Genomic DNA, 22,823 nt, shown 5'->3' with positions numbered 1-22,823 from the left:
TATTGCACTTTTCTGGCTTTTTGTAAAACAAAGTAACAAAATTATTAACGAACTTATTTTTTGTTAGAGGATTTTGTTCAAAAACAATAACATAATAAAACTACTGTACATGTACTTTCTCTCATTGCCGCTGAGTCACGTGACGCCACGACAACAAAACACAGCAGAGCAGGAGGGGAGGAGCAGGGTGAGCATGTAAGATGTGAGAGGAGTACAGACTTGGGCTGCGTCCGGAATCGCATACTTCCATACTCAATAGTACGCGAAATGAGTATGCGAGAGCGGTTAGTATGTCCGAATACATATTATACACAAAGAGGTACGCGAGAAGTACCCGGATGACCTACTTATTGGGCAGCCATGTTTGAGTATGCAAGCGATGCACACTTGCGGTCCGTTAATGTATCCCATAATGCAACTGGAGCTGCGTAGGCGTTCGAAGCGTAATAAGAAACAAGAAAGATAGCGGTCCTCTGTTTACAAGTGTAAGTAAGATAAATAAAATAAAACATTTTAAAGACGAATTAATAACAAAAACACGATAAATATCCAAAAGTTTGGCGAGTGGGGTTTGTAATGAGTCTGTAACCATGGTGATATTACGTCATCACGTGTCACGTCATCACTTGACGTTGGAAAGATGGCGGATGTAGTGCGTAGCAGTATTGTGTGCATACTGCATACTTCTGTACTGGAAGTATGTACTTTTTTACCTGCAGAGTAGTGCATACTTCCTCCAATCTAGTACATACTCTCTAAGTATGCGATTCCGGACTTTTCTCCTTTCTGATAAAACAGGAGGAACGTACTGAATGTATCGGAGAGAAACTGAACCCAAAGTATTGATCCGATTCCAATACCAATGCTGGTATCCAGGGCTGGACTGGGAACAAAATTCAGCCCTGGACTTTTTTCTTGACCAGCCCACTACAAGCACATCGCGCCACACATATCACCCCCTAATCAAATGTTAGATGATTGATATTAATAGTTTTCATCTATCTTACCACTAAAGTTAATAACTCACTATAATAAAAATTAAAATAATAAAAAAATAACTACAAACAAATATATATATATTTCCAACACTTTCCTTTGGGATTAATAGTTCTATCCATCTATCACACACATAAAATTTACAATTTCTTAAATGGTTCTATTGGATTTCCCCATCCTGTCCCATTAAACCGCAAGAAATAAAATTAAACCTTTCTTTCATTAAACCTTTAACACTGGTAAATATGCTTTTTTCGCACTTTTATTCACACGTGATTCACGTTTGTTCCAAATTAGTGCATTGCTCCGATGAGCAAAGAAATAAATACTTTATATGTTGACAAGGGAAATTAACCATGTGAGCTATGCACATAATCACTCTAAAAAATGTCCTGAACAACTGCATTTTCCTTTCTGTATTATAGAGGACAAGATGAGGAGCAGAGACTAATGGTACCATCTCAAATTATATCCACTGCCCTATGTAGTGCACTAATGTTGGACATGATATCATAGAACTTTTACAAAAATTTTCCTTAAAACGGCTGGTTTAAAGCCCCTGATATCCAACAGTAGCTTAGATAACTACTTATTAATCATTCAGTGACTGTTAAAAGAAATGTTTTGTACTGTTAGGAAGTACCCTAAGTACGGCATAGGCGACATTTGAGATGGGCCCACAGTCTCTTCTTAAACGGCGTTACTAGTAACGAAGCAGAGGCGCTGGGCTGTAACTACACCTTTTCTGCTCTTTGGCTATGCTGTAGTTCCTCTATGCCAAACAGGTTGTCCAGTTTCCTGCACTTTTCTGCATCTGCTTGCAGCTTTTTCTGTTTTTTATCACGGGCTTTTTCTGCACCTCCTTTACGCTTTTTCGACCCTTTCTCCATCTCGCAGAAGGCGTAAAGGAGGTGCAGAAAAAGCCTGTTAGTGGGCCCATCTCAAATGTCGCCTATGCCCTACTTAGGGTACTTCCTAACAGTACAAAACATTTCTTTTAACAGTCACTGAATGATTAATAAGTAGTTATCTAAGCTAATGCTGGATATCAGGGGCTTTAAACCAGCCGTTTTAAGGACTTTTTGTAAAAGTTATATGATGTCATGTCCAACATAGTGCACTACATAGGGCGGTGGATATAATTTGAGATGGTACCATTAGTCTCTGCTCTTCAGAAAAAGTAAACACTATCTTGTCCTCTATAATACAGAAAGGAAAATGCAGTTGTTCAGGAAATCTTTAGACTGATTATGTGCATAGCTCACATGGTTAATTTCCCTTGTCAACATATAAAGTATTTATTTATTTGCTCATCGGAGCAATGCACTAATTTGGAACAAACGTGAATCACGTGTGAATAAAAGTGCGAAAAAATCATATTTACCAGTGTTAAAGGTTTAATGAAAGAAAGGTTTAATTTTATTTCTTGCGGTTTAATGAGACCGGATGGGGAAATCCAATAGAACCATTTAAGAAATTGTACATTTTATGTGTGTGATAGATGGATAGAACTATTAATCCCAAAGGAAAGTGTTGGAAATATATATATTTGTTTGTAGTTATTTTTTTATTATTTTAATTCTTATTATAGTGAGTTATTAACTTTAGTGGTAAGATAGATGAAAACTATTAATATCAATCATCTAACATTTGAGTAGGGGGTGATATTTGTGGCGCGATGTGCTTGTAGTGGGCTGGTCAAGAAAAAAGTCCAGGGCTGAATTTTGTTCCCAGTCCAGCCCTGACTGCTGGTATCGATACTATTGATATTTGTATCGATCCGCCAACCCCTATACAGAGCTACTGACCTATCAAACTACTTGACAGACCCATACCTTAATAACAGGTCAGCAGCTTTTGGGCTACAGTTCATTCATGAATGCATACAACGAGTGAGTCTCGGTTAATCACTTATCCTTGATGTTTGCTTCACGTATACAAAAAGCTGTTACAAAACATATAATCTTTTAATCGGCTAATGAATTCTCTCATTTTAAACCGCTAACCAAAAGCACAAACAATATAACTATCTAATATGTCCACCACACAGTGTCGCTGTTTCGCCACCACACCGAACACCTACGAGGTAAACAATATTCCTGTTTTAGCTTACGGCTCCAAACTGAGGGTATCAAAAACTGTAATCATTAAAACAAATCAAATTACCCGCATACATACCTCATTCAGTCTACACGTTTCACCCAATCTAAACTGAGAAAATACACCATTATTAATCATTCGCTGGCTTTTTATGCTTACACTTGGGTTAATACCACTGAAAACAAATTGCATAACCCAAAGCATAACTTACAATATACAATTACAAACAAAGTAAAGTTTACAGACGATTGAAGAATAATACACTAGTAGTTATTTTGCCACTTACAGCCTTTTCTTCAAACGTCTTGACGTCTTAGATTTTGGGCAAGTTTAAGCTTATGAAGGGTGGGTTTTAGATTGTATAACTTTGGGCTGGATATTTTTGCTTAACCTGGCAATCCTTTCCCAACAATTTTTATAAAATATAATACAGAAATCTGATACGATAATTAATACAGTCATGGCCAAAAGTTTTGAGAAATTTAGATTTTCACGAAGTTTGCTGCTTCAGTGTTTTTAGATCAATTGTCAGATGTTTTTATGGTATACTGAAGTACAATTGTAATCATTTGATAAGTTTTTTTTTAACTTTTATTGACAAATGCATCAAGTTTATGCAAAGACTTAATATTTACAGTATTGATTCTTTTTTTTTAAGACTTGCAATTTGCCATGGAATGGATATCAGCTTCTGGGCCAAATCCTGACTGACAGCAACCCAGTCTTGCCTAATCAGTACTTGGAGTTTATCACAATTTTTGTGTTTTTGTTTGTCCATCTGCTTTGTGAGGATTGACCATCTTGGTAGTTTCCGGGCCATGGACCCAAAACTTCAATATTTTGTTTACCGAGCCACAGAGACGATCGCTCATCTTTTGCTGCTATTTGAGTTGGTCATCTTCAAGACCTTCATCAGTGGTCACAGGATGCTGCCCACAGGGCGCTGTCGGCTGGATGTTTTTGGTTGGTGGACTATTCTTAGTCCAGCATTGACAGTGAGGTATTTAAAAACTCCATCAGCATTGCTGTGTCTTATCCAGTCATACCAGCACAACACACACTAACACACCACCACCATGTCAGTGTCACTGCAGTGCTGAGAATGACCCACCACCCAAATAATACCTACTCTGTAGTGGTCCTGGGAGAGTCCTGACCATTGAGGAACAGCAAGAAAGGGGGCTAAAAAAGCATGCAGAGAAACAGATGGACTACAGTCAGTAATTGTAGAACTATATGGTAAGTGGAGCTGATAAAATGGACAGAGTGTAGAAACAAGGAGGTGGTTGTAATGTTAATGTAATGCATGTGTTACTCTGTAATGGTGGCACTGGGCCAGTTGCAGGATTGACCAGGATTAAGGTTGGTGAAACAATAAAATAAATACCATCAAAAAAGTTTTATGATTTCAGTTTTAATGCTGCCTAATAGCTTGGGCATTCAGCAATCAGTAAGGTGGTTAATAAATTCTAAATCAAAAAACCTTGCAGGAGAGTGTCAGTGTGGCCTTCCTTATCAAAACATGACAGTGTTCCAAATTTATACCAGCAAGAGTGTTTCAAAGAAGAGAATGTATGTTTGGAAACATCAGTCAGAGTCCAACTAAGATACTATTCATGCATTAAATCCCAGGATGGTCTCTAACTGATTAGCAATTACAGGAAATGATATTCACAGTAAGGAATGTTACACTAGTAATTTATTTCAAGGCTTCACTCACTTTTTCAGTCTGGTCTGTGAATAACAAATGGAATGGCAACAGGAAAGTAAAATTGCGTGAGATTATTTCGTTGGAATGGGTTTGTCTAATACTAAGACTTGGATAAGGATCAGGTTGTATGATTATTTATTGTATGCTTATTTCAGAAATCTAGGCAGTACCAATGGAGTTTACAATGTGTAACAACAGTACATTAAACCCTTTAGGGCTTTAGGGTTCAGTCCCCACCAAATTGGTCCCAAATATCCCACTTTTGCTAGTCTTTGCACACGAGGCAGTGTTTTGTCGAAATACGGGTGGGAAAAACTTCAACGCAAATTGCTGTGGCCACGTGATATATGTTTACATCCTCTCAGCTGGTCGTGGAAAACGGCGGTCGGTGGAACAGCAGAAGTCAGTTTCATTGCGCGGTGTTTAAAGCACGTCGATGAACATACATTATCTGGCACAAATACCACGCATAAACTGTATCAGTGAAAAGAGGTCAGTAAAATTGTTCTTTTGTAGGTACTGTTTCTCCGGTTGAGGCTAACTGTTCTTTATTTAGCTTGTTCTACTTGTAGCTAGGGCTAGCTTATTTTGGCTAAACTACTTAAAGTAGACGGCTGTTTTCAGAGGGTCTCAGGACAAAGGATAAATCGGTACATCTGTTATTCTTATATCGTTTTACTGGGTATAAGACACCCATGCATCGAATTTGCGTATTGTAAATGTATATGAGATTGCGTGGTTTGCTACGTTTCCTGTTTGGGATTATTAAAAAAAACTGTTGTCAAGTGAAACAAATAAGCCGATTTTGTGATGACATGAAGTGAAATCTATGTGATCTTTTAAAGCTTGCTTATTAGCTATTTTACAGTGTTTGTGGATGTACCTTGCCGTGGTGGTTAAGTAACGCAAAGGAATGTTAGCTAAACATGCGACTCTCTTGACCGAAACAATCTAAGCTTAACAACCAGCTATAAATAAGTAAGCTATCAAAGTATCGAGCTGGGTTGCAGTTGGGTGTATTGCGTAACAACAGACATTTTTGCAGTTCGCGAATTAAAGTACTATCTTATTGCTCGCATCAAAGGCGTTACTAATACCGTATGCAGAATGCAATCGTTATTTATTGAGGTGCTACTTTTTGCGTTGGGAGTGTTGGCCAACAGTAATGTATGGTTAACTTCAAAACAGCACCATGTGGACACTTGCTGCGTTTTATGTTTTCTAAATACCTAGTCAAACTACCCTGGCAGCTGTGTACAGTGCAATTGAGTTTAATGCGCATTGAATTTAGTGCCCTCTAAGGAAGGAACATGTTAATACAAACAACTCGCGGAAGAACACATTTATTTATTTGATCATATTTGCATTCGTATAGTTGAAGTAATGTTAAGCTTTTCTGCATTAGCCAAGGCAGTACATTGGTTTCAAGAATCGTCAAAGTTTATGGGCGTTGGTATTAATTACTCTAGCCACTCTTTTTCACACTCTTTTATACACTGATCAGCCATAACATTAAAACCACCTCCTTGTTTTTACACACATTGTCCATTTTATCAGCTCCACTTACCATACAGAAGCACTTTGTAGTTCTACAATTACTGACTGTAGTCCATCTATTTCTCTGCATGCTTTGTTAGCCCACTTTCATGCTGTTCTTCAATGGTCAGGACTCTCCCAGGACCACCACAGAGCAGGTATTATTTGGGTGGTGGGTCATTCTCAGCACTGCAGTGACACTGACATGGTGGTGGTGTGTTAGTGTGTGTTGTGCTGGTATGAGTGGATAAGACACAGCAGTGTTAATGGAGTTTTTAAACACCTCACTGTCACTGCTGGACTGAGAATAGTCTACCAACCAAAAACATCCAGCCGACAGCGCCCCATGGGCAGCGTCCTGTGACCACTGTTGAAGGTCTTGAAGATGACCAACTCAAACAGCAGCAATAGATGAGTGATCGTCTCTGACTTTACATCTACAAGGTGGACCAACTAGGTAGGTGTGTCTAATAGAGTGGACAGTGAGTGGACACGGTATTTTAAAAACTCCAGCAGAGCTGCTGTGTCTGATCCACTCATACCAGCACAACACACACTAACACACCACCACCATGTCATTGTCACTACAGTACTAAGAATCATACACCACCTAAATAATACCTGCTCTGTGGGGGTCCTGACCATTAAAGAACAAGGTGAAAGCAGGTTAAAAAGGTATTTAGATAAATAGATGGACTACAGTCAATAATTGTAGAACTGCGAAGTTCTTCTATATGATAAGTGGAGCTGATAAAATGGACAGTGAGTGTAGAAACAAGGAGGTGGTTTTAATGTTATGGCTGATCAGTGTATGTCTTCTAATCAATACATTATGTTTCCAAAAATAAATAATTTTTAAATCTATTTAGCAAATCTATTTTAACAAAATTTTCTGTGGACCCAAAACATGCAAATAAACAATGTGGGGACTAACCTAATGTTCAAGAAACTTGTAGTTCTTAGCAGTTGTTATTTCTTTGTAAAGGTGGTTTCTTTGTCTTACTGGTCATTTCATTTCTAAGCCTTACACTGACACTACCCATCAATATATTAACTAGACTCCACATCTAATTACAAAATTCAGGTGTTAGTCACACATATTGCCAACAGGTCTATATGCTTCCAGCTTTGTGGCAGCAGTTTTGGGAAGGCCCTTTTCTGTTCCAGCATGATTGTGCCCCTGTGCACAGAGATGCCATGTAGACACAGTTTGGACTTTATTGACCTGTGCTGAACCCTGACTTTAATCTCGGACCTAAACATTTTTGGGAGATTGGATAGTTAGTGGTCAGTCAGGCCTTTTCTTCCCTCATCAGTGCCTGATGTCACAAATGATCATTTGACCCGTACATACACAAGTTCTAACAGACACACTCCAAATAAGAAGCCTACCTATTACAGTGGAGGCAGTTCTAGTCACAAGAGGAAGTGGTGTTTAGGGCTCAGAGTCAGGTTTTCACAAAATTTGGGCCATATAGATGGATACATTCAAATGTTTACATGTCTTCAGTTATTTCTGCAACCTACTTTTTGTGAACTGAATAATTGGAACACATAATTGTTTGTCTGAAAAGTTTGTTTTATTATGAGTTTAATTTACTTAAGTTTATTGTGCAATTATGCTATACATACATCATACAGCAAATTGGATGATTAGAGGTGCAAAAAGAGTCACTTAGCTCTGAGACATGGCCCTTATCCTGGTTTAAAATGTGTTCTTTTAACTTTTCCATGTATAAGGGAGGGGAGGTCGGACGAGGATTCCTTGTCACTACAACAGTGAGTCAACTCAACTGCCTGGTTGAGGTGGTGGAGGAATAAAAAGAGCATAGTGGCCCTCCTTTCTGTAGATAATTGTTGCTGGTCTGTGGAGAAAAATGCACTTGGTGGCTTTACACTATTTTGATAATTTGCTTGGGGAAATTGGAAATGACTAGATTTGGGCAGTAATAGGAAACAATGCCTCAAAAACTGTAAACTCTGATGGTACACAATACTTTTAGTAAAGCACCATTGTAACAGTGTAAAGCAACTGTTTAAATGTCCACCTGATACAGTTTGTGCAATATGTCTTGATGTGTACAGTAGACCCTTGACTTACGAATTTAATTGGTTCCAAAGGGCTGTTCTTAAGTCAAAATGTTTGTTAGTTAAACCTATTTTTCCCCATAAGAAATAATGTAAATAGAATTAATCCATGCCAGACCTCCCAAACCACCCCCTTACCTAACCTTTCTAATGTCTTAAATGGTCTTTTTTGTTATAAATACAAGTATATTTTCCCTTGGATTATACACTGCCTGGCCAAAAAAATTGTCACCACCTGGATTTAACTAAGCAGATAGGTAAGAGCCTCCTATTGGATAATTACTGCATGGGTGATTGTTTCAGCTGGCAACAAGTTATTTAACCCTAACTGATGCAGTGAGTAGCTACTCATTTGTTAAACAACCATGTTGAAAGACACATCCTGTGGTCGTGGAAAAGACGTTAATCTGTTTCAGAAGGGTCAAATTATTGGCATGCATCAAGCAGAGAAAACATCTAAGGAGATTGCTGAAACTACTAAAATCGGGTTAAGAACTATCCAACGCATTATTAAAAAGTGGAAGGACAGTGGGGAAACATCATCTTCGAGGAAGGAATGTGGTCGAAAAAATATCTTGAATGATCGTGATCGGCGATCACTTAAACGTTTGGTGAAATCAAATGGTAGAAAAACTACAGTAGAACTCAGGGATATGTTTAATAGTGAAAGTAAGAGCATTTCCACACGCACAATGCGAAGGGAACTCAAGGGATTGGGACTAAACAGCTGTGTAGTTTTAAGAAAACCACTTGTCAGTGAGGCTAACTGGCAAAAATGGCTTCAATTTGCTAGGGAGCATAAAGATTGGACTTTGGAGCAATGGAAGAAGGTCATGTGGTCTGATGAGTCCTGTTCCAGAGTGATGGGCGCATCAGGTTAAGAAGAGAGGCGGCTGAAGTGATGCACCCATCATGCCTAGTGCCTACCGTACAAGCCTGTGGGGGCAGTGCTATGATCTGGGATTGCTGCAGTTGGTCAGGTCTAGGTTCAGCAACGTTATGTGCCTAAAGAATAAGGTCAGCTGACTACCTGAATATACTGAACGACCAGGCTATTCCATCAATGGATTTTTTCTTCCCTGATTGCACGGGCATATTCCAAGATGACAATGCCAGGATTCATCGGGCTTAAATTGTGAAAGAGTGGTTCAGGGAGCATGAGACATCATTTTCACACATGGATTGGCCAGCACAGAGTCCAGACCTGAACCCCATTGAGAATCTTTTGGATGTGCTGGAGAAGACTTTGTGCAGTGGTCCAAATCTGCCATCATCAATACAAGGTCTTGGGGAAAAATTAATGCAACTCTGGACAGAAATAAATGTTGGGACATTGCAGAAGCTTGTGGAAACGATGCCACAGCGAAATTAAAGCTAAAGGCGGTCCAACGAAATATTAGTGTGTGACCTTTTTTTTTGGCCAGGTAGTGTACAGGGTGGGCCATTTATATGGATACACCTAAATAAAATGGGAATGGTTGGTGATATTAACTTCCTGTTTGTGGCACATTAGTATATGGGAGGGGGAAAACTTTTCAAGATGGGTGGTGACCATGGTGGCCATTTTGAAGTCGGCCATTTTGGATCCAACTTTAGTTTTTTCAATGGGAAGAGGGTCATGTGACACATCAAACTTATTGAGAATTTCACAAGAAAAACAATGGTGTGCTTGGTTTTAATGTAACTTTATTCTTTCATGAGTTATTTACAAGTTTCTGACCACTTATAAAATGTGTTCAAAGTGCTGCCCATTGTGTTGGATTGTCAATGCAACCCTCTTCTCCCACTCTTCACACACTGAAAGCAACACCGCAGAAGAAATGCTAGCACAGGCTTCCAGTATCCGTAGTTTCAGGTGCTGCACATCTCGTATCTTCACAGCATAGACAATTGCCTTCAGATGACCCCAAAGATAAAAGTCTAAGGGGGTCAGATCGGGAGACCTTGGGGGCCATTCAACTGGCCCAAGACGACCAATCCACTTTCCAGGAAACTGTTCATCTAGGAATGCTCGGACCTGACACCCATAATGTGGTGGCGCACCATTTTTGCTGGAAAAACTCAGGGAACGTGCCAGCTTCAGTGCATAAAGAGGGAATCACATCATCATGTAGCAATTTCAAATATCCAGTGGCCTTGAGGTTTCCATTGATGAAGAATGGCCCCACTATCTTTGTACCCCATATACCACACCATACCATCAATTTTTGTGTTCCAACAGTCTTGGAGGGATCTATCCAATGTGGGTTAGTGTCAGACCAATAGCGGTGGTTTTGTTTGTTAACTTCACCATTCACATAAAAGTTTGCCTCATCACTGAACAAAATGTTCTGTGTAAACTGAGGGTCCTGTTCCAATTTTTGTTTTGCCCATTCTGCAAATTCAGTGCGCCGATCTGGGTCATCCTCGTTGAGATGCTGCAGCAGCTGGAGTTTATAAGGGTGCGTAGGGGTGAGTAGCTAATATCCGCCGAAGGGATGTTCGACTGATGCCACTCTCCAGTGACATGCGGCGAGTGCTACCCTGTGGGCTCTTGCTGAATGAAGCAAGGACAGCCACTGAAGTTTCTTCATTAGTGACAGTTTTCATGCGTCCACATTTTGGCAAATCCAACACTGAACCAGTTTCACGAAACTTGGCAAGCAGTTTGCTAACTGTAGCATGGGAGATGGGTGGTCTCGTAGGGTGTCTTGCATTGAAATCTGCTGCAATGACCCGGGTACTGCATTCACCAGACATCAACACAATTTCTATCCGCTCCTCACATGTTAACCTCTGCAACATGTCAATGGCTGTAAACAAAGAGAAGCTTGTAAATAACTCATGAAAGAATAAAGTTACGTTAAAACCAAGCACACCATTGTTTTTCTTGTGAAATTCTCAATAAGTTTGATGTGTCACATGACCCTCTTCCCATTGAAAAAACTAAAGTTGGACTAAAATGGCCGACTTCAAAATGGCCGCCATGGTCACCACCCATCTTGAAAAGTTTTCCCCCTCCCATATACTAATGTGCCACAAACAGGAAGTTAATATCACCAACCATTCCCATTTTATTTAGGTGTATCCATATAAATGGATAAAACATTACTGTAATAAACAATAATAAACAACAATACACAGTAGTAGTACTATACTGTACATAAAAACACACACATCACATTTCAGTACAGTACATGTGCTGTACCATACACCATAATAAATTTCCTTTTTTTATATAAAATGTATCTACCAGAAACAACAATAACTCTCATATTTCTCTATTATTTCCTTCTTTATTTCAATAGTATTGTATTTTGTAGGTGTAATTGCACGAAAGAATAACTTCTCTCTCACTCACTGTCCCCTCTTGTCTGATACACAGTGACAGCTACTGGCAGGAGTAATTATACAACAACAAATAGTGATTTTTTTTTTTTCATTTTCTAACCACTGTGCTTCCTCTGCACCTTCTTTGGGGACATTTTAATATTGAATTTTACAAAATATAAAGAAAACACTGGAAAAACATACTTGTCTTAATGTTGCACTCTAGTCTTTATAGGGCACTAAAGTGCCTAGCAGTAATTTAGAAGTATTTGCTTTACCTCTGAAATAATCTAATCTTGTGTCATGTTATTTTTTTTCTCTTAGACAGGCAATCTGATCTAAAGTGACCGCATGGAATTCGAATCACTCCATCTGTCACCCACTCTGCCAAAGAAACATTTTCTGTTGGATCTGAAGAGAAGTCACCTTTAAACTTCTTTTTTTTCTTTGTTGTTGTGGCCACAAAAGTGCCATGGGTGGAGCAGTAAGTGCTGGCGAAGACAATGATGATTTGATTGACAACTTAAAGGAGGCACAGTACATCCGCACAGAAAGGGTGGAGCAGGCGTTCAGGGCCATAGACCGTGGAGATTACTACTTAGAAGGATTCAGGGAAAATGCATACAAAGACTTGGCCTGGAAGCATGGCAACATCCACCTTTCAGCTCCCTGTATATATTCTGAGGTCATGGAAGCATTAAATCTTCAGCAAGGACTGTCTTTTCTTAATCTGGGCAGTGGAACAGGATACCTAAGCACAATGGTGGGCCTTATCATTGGTGAGAGACTGTCTTTAAACCTTTTTGTTTTGTACCTAGGAATTCCAATAAGAACACAAGTATTTAATTGTTTGCACGTAGCTATTAAGAGTTGATTAATTATTCTGTTTAAGGTTTAGTTTGATTGGTCTGGGTCTCAGATTCCAAAGTAGGCAGTTGTATAGGCAACAACCTGACCTTTTGTCATGTCATATGTAAATGAGTGTCTAGAAGGAGGTCTAGAAGTGTCTGTTTTATGTTCATGTCCTACTGGGCAAGGAATGTATTCATAATACTGAACATAATATATTGAGTTACATGTTTTCAGCACATGCCTACAGTAGTGACTTGTATTCAGTTGTTTAACATAATGAGACCAATAATTAGTTAATTACCAATCTGATTTGGTGTTTTCAAAGCATATTAAACTCTCTAAAAAGACAAATGATTCAATTCATACAACCATTCAGCCACATATTACTTCTTTGTTTGTATTCACCACTATAACAGATGCTCTTCAAATATTAGCTATGTGTAAATATAATTATTAAAACTCTTTTTAGGCCCATTTGGAGTAAATCATGGTGTGGAGCTCCACAAGGATGTGGTGGAATATGCAAAAGAGAAGCTGGACGGCTTCATTAAAAACAGTGACAGTTTTGACAAGTAAGCAGAATCTATTCTAGGAACTGTTATGTTATGTTTGTGCATGTAGTGTCATAAAGAAGTGTTTGCCCACTTCCTGATTTCTTTTATTTTTGAATAATTCTCACACGTGTTCTAAGTCTTTTAGATCTTAACCACGATTTAAAATAGGAGATAGACAAGCTAAATAAACATACAGTAAAGTTTAAACATTTTGGGTTTTTTTGTTTCGTTTTGTGTGTAGTCGTAGATGGAGCAACAAAACAATTTAAAGAACAAGAGCAGGTCCACCTCTTAAAACAAACAAAACTAAGGTTTTGGAGTAGTGTAGTCAAAGTCTTGAACCCACTGAGATGCTCTGGCATAAACTAAAACATGCGGAGCATCCTTAAAAGACTTCCACTGAGGCTAAATTAATGAAGTTTTGCAAATGTCTTTACAGGTATGGTAACATGTACATTTATGGTCTTTTAGCAGACACTTTTAACAATGCGACTGACTTAGAGACCTTGGTCCGGAACGTAGAATGCACTGTCAACTTGGTAAGGGTGGAACTTGATCCAGAAGCATTCTGATTCAGGGCAGTTGTAGCCTAGTGGTTAAGGTACTGAACTAGTAATTGAAAGGTTGTTGGTTCAAGCCCCACCACTGCCAGGTTGCCACTGTTGGGCCCTTGAGCAGGGCCCTTAATTGCTTAGACAGTATACTCTCACAGTACTGTAAGTCACTTTGGATAAAAGCGTCTGCTAAATGTAAATGATCACTAGTGCAGTGCCTTAACCAATAAGCTACCATTGTCCTGTAAAAGACTGATCTTCTGTTGTCAAGTGTTTGGTTGTGGTTGTTGCTGCTTTGTGTGAAACGATACGTTTAGAGGGAAATTACTGTTTCTGTTACTGATTTTATGGGTGTTGCATTGGGTCTTGTGTTGTAGTACATTTTGCATAATAAAGGGGAAAATACTCATATATAGAATATCAAAAGGGGCTAACACTTTTTCACAGTACTGTTTGCAGTTGAAGTCAAAAGTTAACTTAAATGTTTATTGGGTCAGACTTAGCAGAATTGATTATATATTGCAGTCAAAGATTGTAAATACCTTTGTGACATTGGGTTAATCAAATAGTAAAAATCCCAAGTTGTAACACTAAAATTGTGGAAAGTCTCAACAGGAATGTGTAAATACTCAACCAGCTTTACCTACAGTAAACTTATGGAAAGTGTTTTAGAAGGATGTATTTATTCAGTTACAGAAACTGTGTTTGTGTTTGTCACAGTATATGAACTATTGCATAAGTATTCAAACCCAGAGACACATTGTGTTGTAAATTGTATTTTAAATGTATATAATTACTTTTGTTACCCATCAGTCTACAAGTTTTTGTTTGTTTGTTGTTTCTTACCCCCTTCCCACCATAAATTATTTGCAAAGGTATTCAGTCTTTTTGCTGTGGAACTCCAAATTGTGGTCAGGTGCATCCTATTTGCTTTAATTATTATCGAGATGTGTCTAGAACTTGATTGGTGTCCACTGTTGCAATTTAAATTGGAAAGTGGACATAGTTTGGAAAGGCGCACACTTGGATTATTAAGGGTCCACAATTTATGCTGTATTGTCGGCACACAAACCAAGTCATGAAATCTAAGCAACTGCCACTGGCTCTCCGTGATCAAATTGTGGCAGGGCAGGAATATAAAAATATCTAATGTTTTGAATGTTCTCAGGATCACAGTGGGCTCAATCATTTTGAAATAGAAGAAGCTTGGCACAACCTAGGCATAAATTGGTAAGGGAGGTAGAACCAACCCAGCAAGAAAGAACCCAGCTGTCACCATAAAAGTAATGTACAGAGATTGGAGAACCTGTTGGAATGACAACAATCTTTGCAACCACAAGTAAAATAAGACAGCATACTTGAATTTTGCTAAATGGCATGTAAATGACTGTGGCAACATGAGAGAGAATTTTTTTTCTGGTTTAATTAGAGGACCTTTTAGAACAGCAGAACAGCAAGCACTGTCCCTGGTTAAAGTCAGGCACTGATCATCACCTGGCTAATACCATCCCTACAATTAAATATGGTGGAGACATTATGATGTGGGAGTGCTTCTTAGCAGCATGGATAGAATGGTTAGAATTGGACTCTGAATGGCCTCAAGTGCCTCAGATTTAAATACCACTAAACATCTGTGGAAAGATCTGAAGATGGCAGTTCATATACCTCTACTAACCAGTCTGACACAGCTTGAAAAGATCTGCCATGATTAGAAGGTTTGCCATTGGTTAAACTACCCAAATACAGATGTCCAATTTGTAGAGACTTAACCAAGAAAACTTGCAGATGTAATTACTGCCAAATAAGCATTTACAAAGTACTAAATAAAGGGTCTGAATACTTTTGTAAATAAGAGTTTTTGAAAAGCTAAAAATATGTTTTCACACAATTGTTGGGATTTAAATATGGATTGATGGGCAAAGAAGCAGTTATATCCATTTAAAATTAAATCCACACCAAAAAGTGGGCAAAAAGTCAATGAGTCTGAATACTTACATAGTGAATATACAGCAAATATCCTTATTTGGCTGTAATCAAACAAATGGGCTTAATCATGTAAGGATAGGACTCTTTTTATTGGTGTGAAATTTATGCAAATTCTTTAAATCCATTTTCATAACTTGTATGTGTCCATTTTAGGTTTGAATTCTGTGAGCCCCACTTTGTTGTGGGAAATTGTTTAGAGATTTCATCAGACTGCCATCAGTATGATCGCATCTACTGTGGTGCAGGAGTACAGAAAGACCATGAGAACTACATGAAGGTCATGCTCAAAGTTGGGGGCATTCTTGTCATGCCCATAGAAGATAAGGTAATTTGTTCTCTCACAAATTTTATCTATGGATGGTTATTTTTCTCTTTTTGTGCTGTTTCATTAATAATAGAGGTAAATGTAAATCTGACAATGTCAAAGTGGAAAAGTTTTTTTTTTTACTTTTAAAAGTTGATAATAAAAACTAAGCTCAGTGGTCCCTTATACAACCATGTCATGTTTTTAGTTTTTAGAGTTGCTAGTATGTGTGATGTAATTGTATGATTTTAATTATGTTCTCTGAATTCTGCAAAATTTCCAGGTTTAAAAAAGTTAGCAATGTAAAAAAAAAAAAAAAAATGTTCAGAAAAATTAAGTGTCAAAAATACAGGTTGTGAAAATGAATAAACAGCTGCTGGAGTCAGGATGGATGTTTTTTTAAACTAATTTTGAAAGGTTTCCTCTGAAAAATAATGACTAAAAAATGGTTTGAAAATTGATTTCTCTATCTCAGATTTACTGTTTAACATTATTATTTTTGGTGCTCGAGTGGTCCAGTGGTAAAATACGTTAGCCCACCAGTGCTGAGATCTTGAGCTCTCTAGATCAAATTTTAGGTCTGCTATCTGCCTGTTGGGCTTTTATACATAAGTGGCTGTTTGTTTGTTAGGGGTGGGACAGTGGCTGATGAGGGCTTCATCATAACTGATGAAAAAAAATTCTCTCTCTACCTACCTACCTACCTACCTACCTATCTAACCTAACCTAATACCTAACTTCCTACCTAGACACTTTATCTTTATTTGAATATGAGTTGGATGTTATTTGATTGGATTTTTGCAGTTGACTCAAATAACCCGAACTGGACAAAGCTCATGGAATAGTAAGAAGATCTTGGCTGTATCCTTTGCACCCTTAGTACAGCAAGGCAAAAGTGACGGAAACAAGCCAGACACTGTAATACTACGTGAGTTGCTAAAATCTATGTACACAGACACACAAATATACAGACATTATTGTACACTGCAGCAGATTTCTAAAAAACATTTAAAACTGAATTATATGCAGACATGTTTGTTGACTATTAACAGGTTGTACTTTTATTACTGCATGTGTATGCAAATAGTAGAAAATAGATAAAGTTCAATTACTTCCAATAAACACTAAGCAAAACAGTATTGAAAAAAGATTGGCAAATATAGCTATAGCAATAGGAAATCGGATTTGACCCCTTAAATGTTTCTGCAGAGCTATATTTTGCTTTAGATGAAGTCTTTCAAATGACACAGGTAATGACCAAAGAAAATGAATGATGTAGTACTTTAGAGTAGCAGGATATTTTGTAAATGTAGGGCAGTTGTAGCCTAGTGGTTAAGGTACTGGACTAGTAATCAAAATGTTGCTGGTTCATGCCCTACCACTGCCAGGTTGTCACTGTTGGGCCCTTGAGCAAGGCCCTTAACCCTCAATTGCTGAGACTGTATACTGTGACAGTACTGTAAGTCTCTTTGGATAAAAGCGTCTGTTAAAATGCTGAAATGTTGTAAATACTGCCATGTCACAGAAACCCACCCTGTTACTGCAAAAGGCTCCACAACATATGCCACGCTTGACTAAGAGGCACAATATGGATCAACTGGAGTACAGATGGATAGGCCTGAAGAGTTCTGGGACATAGTTCTTTGGAGTGATGAATCAAAATTGGAACTGTTTGGTCCATATGGATCAGCTATTTGTTTGAGGGCAAGAAAGGGCATGTTTTTTTTGCTGCAGGAATTGGCAGTCCTCACCATGTGACTGGTATCATGGATTTATAGAAATGCCAAGGCATTTTGAGGAGAAATGTTATGCCTTTTAGGGTGAAATTGACTTTTAACTGAGACTTCTTGTTGTATATTTTAGTCAGTTAATACACCTCATTATAATACATTTTAAGTTAAGGGGGCTGAATTACTGATTGCATAAACACTGGTCAGAAAAAATAAGGGAACACTTAAGTTACAAATCAGGTCTTGACAAACAAAAGATTTAAGTGGAAATATTTACTGATTTAAATTGTGTAATTTGTTCAAAACAACATTACAAAACAACAATCAATGAAAACCAAAATCATTCGCATCACAAATCATTAACAAAGTTAAATAATTTGACTCAGTAGTACATAGGCCCCCATGTGCCTGTCAGCACTCCTGATAATGTCTGGGCATGCTCCTGATGACACAGCAGATGTAGGGTCCTCATGCCACGTTCATGGAATCTGTTTCTGACAGTTTGGTCAAAAACATGCATTTTGTGGGGCTCTGGCAGTGTTTCTCCTGTCTCTCCTCACACAAAAGAGCAGATACTAGTTCTGCTGCTGGGTTGATGCCTTTCTACGGCCCAGGCCCAGCTCTCCTTGTGTAACAGCGTATGTCCTGGTATCTCCTCCATGCTTTTGAGACTGCACTGGGAGACCTTTTTTTGCAATGCCACATATGTCCATCCTGGAGGAGCTGGAGGACTATGTGTACAGACTAAATGGGCTGCAAATACCCATCTCATGCTACCAGTGACACTAGAGAGAAATCAGTCAGGAAGGATAAGGAAATAGTAATTGTCTTTGGCCACCATTTGCAAAACCATTCACTTTTGGGGGGTTGTCTCGCTGTTAACCCTCTAGTGCACCTGCTGTCATTTCACCAAAGCAGGTGAAACTGATTCACAAATCCTATGCTTCCTAGCTGAAGTTTAACTGACTTTGTGTTATACTGTGATGTTCCCCTTATTTTTTGAGCAGTGTAATGCTAAATATGTCATATGTAAATATACAATACACAATTTTATTAACATCTTCTTCAGCAATATTAATAGTATTTTTTGTCATTAACAATTGTGTCCTTGTATTTAATGTTTAGCTCCGCTGTCAGTGCGAAGCCTGCAGGACCTGGCACGTATCTACATCCGACGCACACTGCGCAACCTCATCAACAATGAGAAGGTGTGTAAGGGCACAGTGCCACAAGCAGCACAGAAACGAAAACGAAGACGCTCTCGCCGTCAACGTCGCCATTGTGTCAGCACTTACGTTTATGTAGACAACCAACTGATCCCTAAAGCCTTAGAAAGTGATGAGGAAGAAAAGATGGAGGATGAGGAAAACCAAGAGGAAGAGCAGGAGAAAGACAAGCCTGAAGAACGGATCAATTTGCTGAGAAACAAGATTTTGAGCCTCCCTTTGCCCGAGTCACTCAAGGCCTATCTGCTGTACTACCGTGAAAAATAAAGAAGTAAGCAGGGCTTCTGTATAGGATTGAGATGTTTTATTGTTGACATTTTTCCTCTTTAATTATTTCTTTAGTAATGTATAATTTAAGCTTTTGCAAAATAGGAAATGTTGGATATACTTTACAGTATACTTTACAAATGATTCATAATCCTGACTTTGAATTGGATATTACAATCTTTTTAAAACCAAGGACATAATGGGACTATATAGTTCTAGTTCTTTTTGTTTATTAAAAAAAGTGTGTGTTAAATGTGCTGATATATAACTCCAAATCAGAAAAAAGGTTGAAACATTTTGGTAATATGCAAAAATGCAGTTTCCTACATTGACTTTTATTTCATTACAGACAGCATAACCCTACAAGATATTTCATATTTTCTCTCATTAACTTCCATTTCATTTCTTAATATACATACATACCTGCATTTCAGACCTTCAGCACATTCCAAAAACGTTTAGGGCTAGTAATGAGGTGAGAAAAATAGGTAATGATGTGATTTCAAACAGGTGATGTCAACAGGTAATTGTAATCATGATTTGAAACAAAATCTGTATCCATGAAAGGTTGATTCTTTGAGGAGCAAAGATTGGCAAAGGTTCTACAGTTTGTCAGCACATGCATAAGAAAATTATTAAAAACATTGTTTCTCAAAGGCATTTCAGTGTGTACTGGGCAACGACGCAAGCCTTAGCTTAATACCCAGAGTCTCTGATCCTTCAGGCAGCACTGAATCGAGAACAGCCAGTTATCCAAAGCTCATATAATCACATTGGCAAGGGATAACCTACAAAAAACTGTCCAGGCTATTATCAGCAACAAGTCCAAAAGCCAGGGTCTGTCATGGTATAGGGTTGTGTCAGTGGAAGTTGTGTCCTGGCTGCGAAAGAAGAGGGTACGTGTACTGGACTGGCCTGCCTGCAGTCTTGACCTGTTCTCAGAATTTTTAAATGAAAAATACAACAACCACCCCATACTGTTACACACTTTAAGATGTATTTCTAGAAAAAATGGGACAAAATAACACCTGAAACACTTAATTGCTTGGTATGTCTTCCAAAACGTCTTTGCAGTGTCATGAGAAGGAAAGTGGTAAAGGCTTTAACGTTTTAACATTATTTGGAATGTGTTGCAGACCTGAACTGCAGGAATGGGTGTATATAAACAAATGAAATTTAACGAAACAAAACACGAAATATCTTGGGTTTATACTGTTGGCAGTGAAATAAAAGCCAAGGCAAGTGTAAGAAACACTGCATTTTTTATTATTTTCATTTTACACTCTTCCAAATTATTCTGATTTGGAGTTGTATTTTCTAGATAATACATTAGAAGCTCTGATGTTTTCCCCTTTCAGAGGCTCTGACAAATATTTAACCATTTGGTTGTCTAAGCTGTCTGCATTTCTACTTTATTTGCTATTGATGTATATTTTGTAAATGTGTTCGGTAAAATGGCAATGATGCACTAACTGCTGTTGTGTTAAAACTTGGTTCCCTATGCTTACCCTTGTAAAGATCCTCATAGGAGATAAATTATGAAGCAGGCTTCATGAATGAGCAAATATTAATGTTGTATTTCTTTGATATTATGTGTCTTTAAATGCACATGTTCAAATGTACCCAAGACACGTTTATTACAGATCAAAATCCTTTATTATCTATCTTGCCTCACAGGAGATATTTTTAATTTGGAATTTCTGTACTTTTGCACTCCTCCTTGCTCTCTAAGAACACCCAGTTTTGTCAGTTGTATGAGGTGGAATGATTTGCTTTGTTGCATATCGAAAAGTAAATCAACTACTATGTTGTAATTTTTACCAGTATGTGTAAAATAATTATATATTACAATTTACATGGTTCAGTTAGTGTCACTTGGCAGAAAGTAACGGCTTACTAAGTTCTAAGAACTGGGAAATGTAATCCGATCTATTTTTGGACTAACCTTTCTAAAATCTATTTTTGGTGTACCTGACAAAAATGTTAATTTGTTTTTGGCTTTTTTATGTTTATGATCATTTAATACACACAAAAGCTTAAAGTAAAAACACCCATTGACTGGCCACATGAGATGGAACACTATTAATACTCTGTAAAACCCCCTTTTGTTCTCAGAGGAGCTGCAGATCATTTTTGGCATGACTACCAAAAGATGTTCATAACATTCCTTAAAAATTTTGGTCCATAACAACAGATCTGGTGACTGGGGAGGCCATTAGAATACAACCAGCTATCTTGCTGTTTATGAAAACAGCTTGAAATGACTTCTGCGGTTGTAGCCCTTATGCCTTGAACTTTGGATAGATTTCCTCTTGCTTAACGCAGCTGTGTGTATTAGTTATCATAGTCTTTCTGTCAGCTCTATCTGACCGTTCTCATCATGCATTTCCATCTCAGAACTGCTGCCTACTGTATGGTTTTAAGTTTTTCCACCTTACTGGGTAAACTAGAGAGAACTATAAATAAACTTCATGTGAAAATCCCCAAAATCAGCAGTTTCAGACTTAAACTACACTGGTACATACAACCATGTTGTGGTCAGTCACTGGATCATAATGTTTAACTGAAGTTCTTGGCCATGTCTGTATGCTTTTATGCATTGTGTGATTAGATATCTGCATAAATGAGCAGATTAAAGGTGTTTCTAATAAAGTGGCTAGTAAGTGTAAATCATGTACATATTGACCATTATGTCAACATTAAGTTGTTTAACTTGGCACAGGCTTGATGCTGAATGTGTATCATCTTCACTGTTTAGTTAAAAATGTATGTTTAAAGGCTAATTGTTTAGCTGATATAAGTTTTTCCTAATAGCATAAAGCCGCATAAATATAATTATAAACAAAGTATTATATAGTAGCTTTTGGAAATCGGTAGAGCTAACTTTACCCTAATTAATAATGGGTTTATTTTATGAGAAAACATTTTTTTATGGGTGTACACTTTTTGTACTTAATTGCAGAATTGTATATATTTCAACATTTTGTTAAGTTCTAAAATGTGTCCATTTGATACCCTTTTTTAATCAAAATGTTAATACAATCACTATTCATAGAATATAAAACGTTGGTTGTTGTTTTAGTATTTATACAAAATACAAAACTTCAGCTTTTAGTTTCTATTAACATTTATTAATTTTTCAGCTTATGCTTATAATACAACTAAAAACTGCTGCTTATGTTAGGTTTTGTTATTGTTTTAATTAATCATCAAATGTTGCCCGAAAATGGAATTATGGTGTATGACCAAACAGGCAAAGCAGTTTTCCAATTTTCTAATCTGTTTTTTTACAGGTTTTATGCTATTAATAAAGCACTTGTATAATTACTATTATTAATTATTATAGCACTTCTTTAAAGCCTTTTTTTCTTAAGTTTCTGTAATGTAATGTAATGTTTAATATCCATTTGGCATAAAAATAGGACATTTTTCCTCTGGCTTCCCATCCTTTTACAGAATTGTCTTTTTACTTAGATAATTTTCCTTGCAATAATAGTTAAGGGTATAAAATAGGTATTTATAGAGGACCTTCTCTTCAGAGGACGGAAGTTTTGGCTAAAGTTTAGTTAAAACATTTATGCACTGGTATCTCAGGCATTTACTATAATGT

General features: G+C 37.6%; 1 protein-coding gene across 2 annotated transcripts; it reads left to right on the top strand.

The window, feature by feature from the left end:
• Window positions 1-5,197: 5,197 nt before the first annotated feature.
• Window positions 5,198-19,235, top strand: pcmtd1 (protein-L-isoaspartate (D-aspartate) O-methyltransferase domain containing 1). 2 transcript variants are annotated; one of them, XM_062991997.1, is made up of 6 exons: window positions 5,198-5,299; window positions 12,065-12,519; window positions 13,062-13,164; window positions 15,840-16,011; window positions 16,795-16,918; window positions 18,846-19,235. In XM_062991997.1, the coding sequence occupies exons 2-6, from the start codon at window positions 12,213-12,215 to the stop codon at window positions 19,211-19,213; spliced, it is 1,074 nt and encodes a 357-aa protein (XP_062848067.1). In that variant the 5' UTR covers window positions 5,198-5,299; window positions 12,065-12,212; the 3' UTR covers window positions 19,214-19,235. The 2 variants fall into 2 exon arrangements, with proteins under 2 accessions (XP_062848067.1, XP_062848068.1); XM_062991998.1 differs by lacking the exon at window positions 5,198-5,299 and adding an exon at window positions 5,421-5,457.
• Window positions 19,236-22,823: the final 3,588 nt, after the last annotated feature.

The sequence above is a fragment of the Trichomycterus rosablanca genome, chromosome 3 (assembly GCF_030014385.1).
Source record: "Trichomycterus rosablanca isolate fTriRos1 chromosome 3, fTriRos1.hap1, whole genome shotgun sequence".
In the NCBI taxonomy this organism is placed as follows: Eukaryota; Metazoa; Chordata; class Actinopteri; order Siluriformes; family Trichomycteridae; genus Trichomycterus; species Trichomycterus rosablanca.
This window is presented reverse-complemented; position numbering and strand designations above follow the sequence as displayed.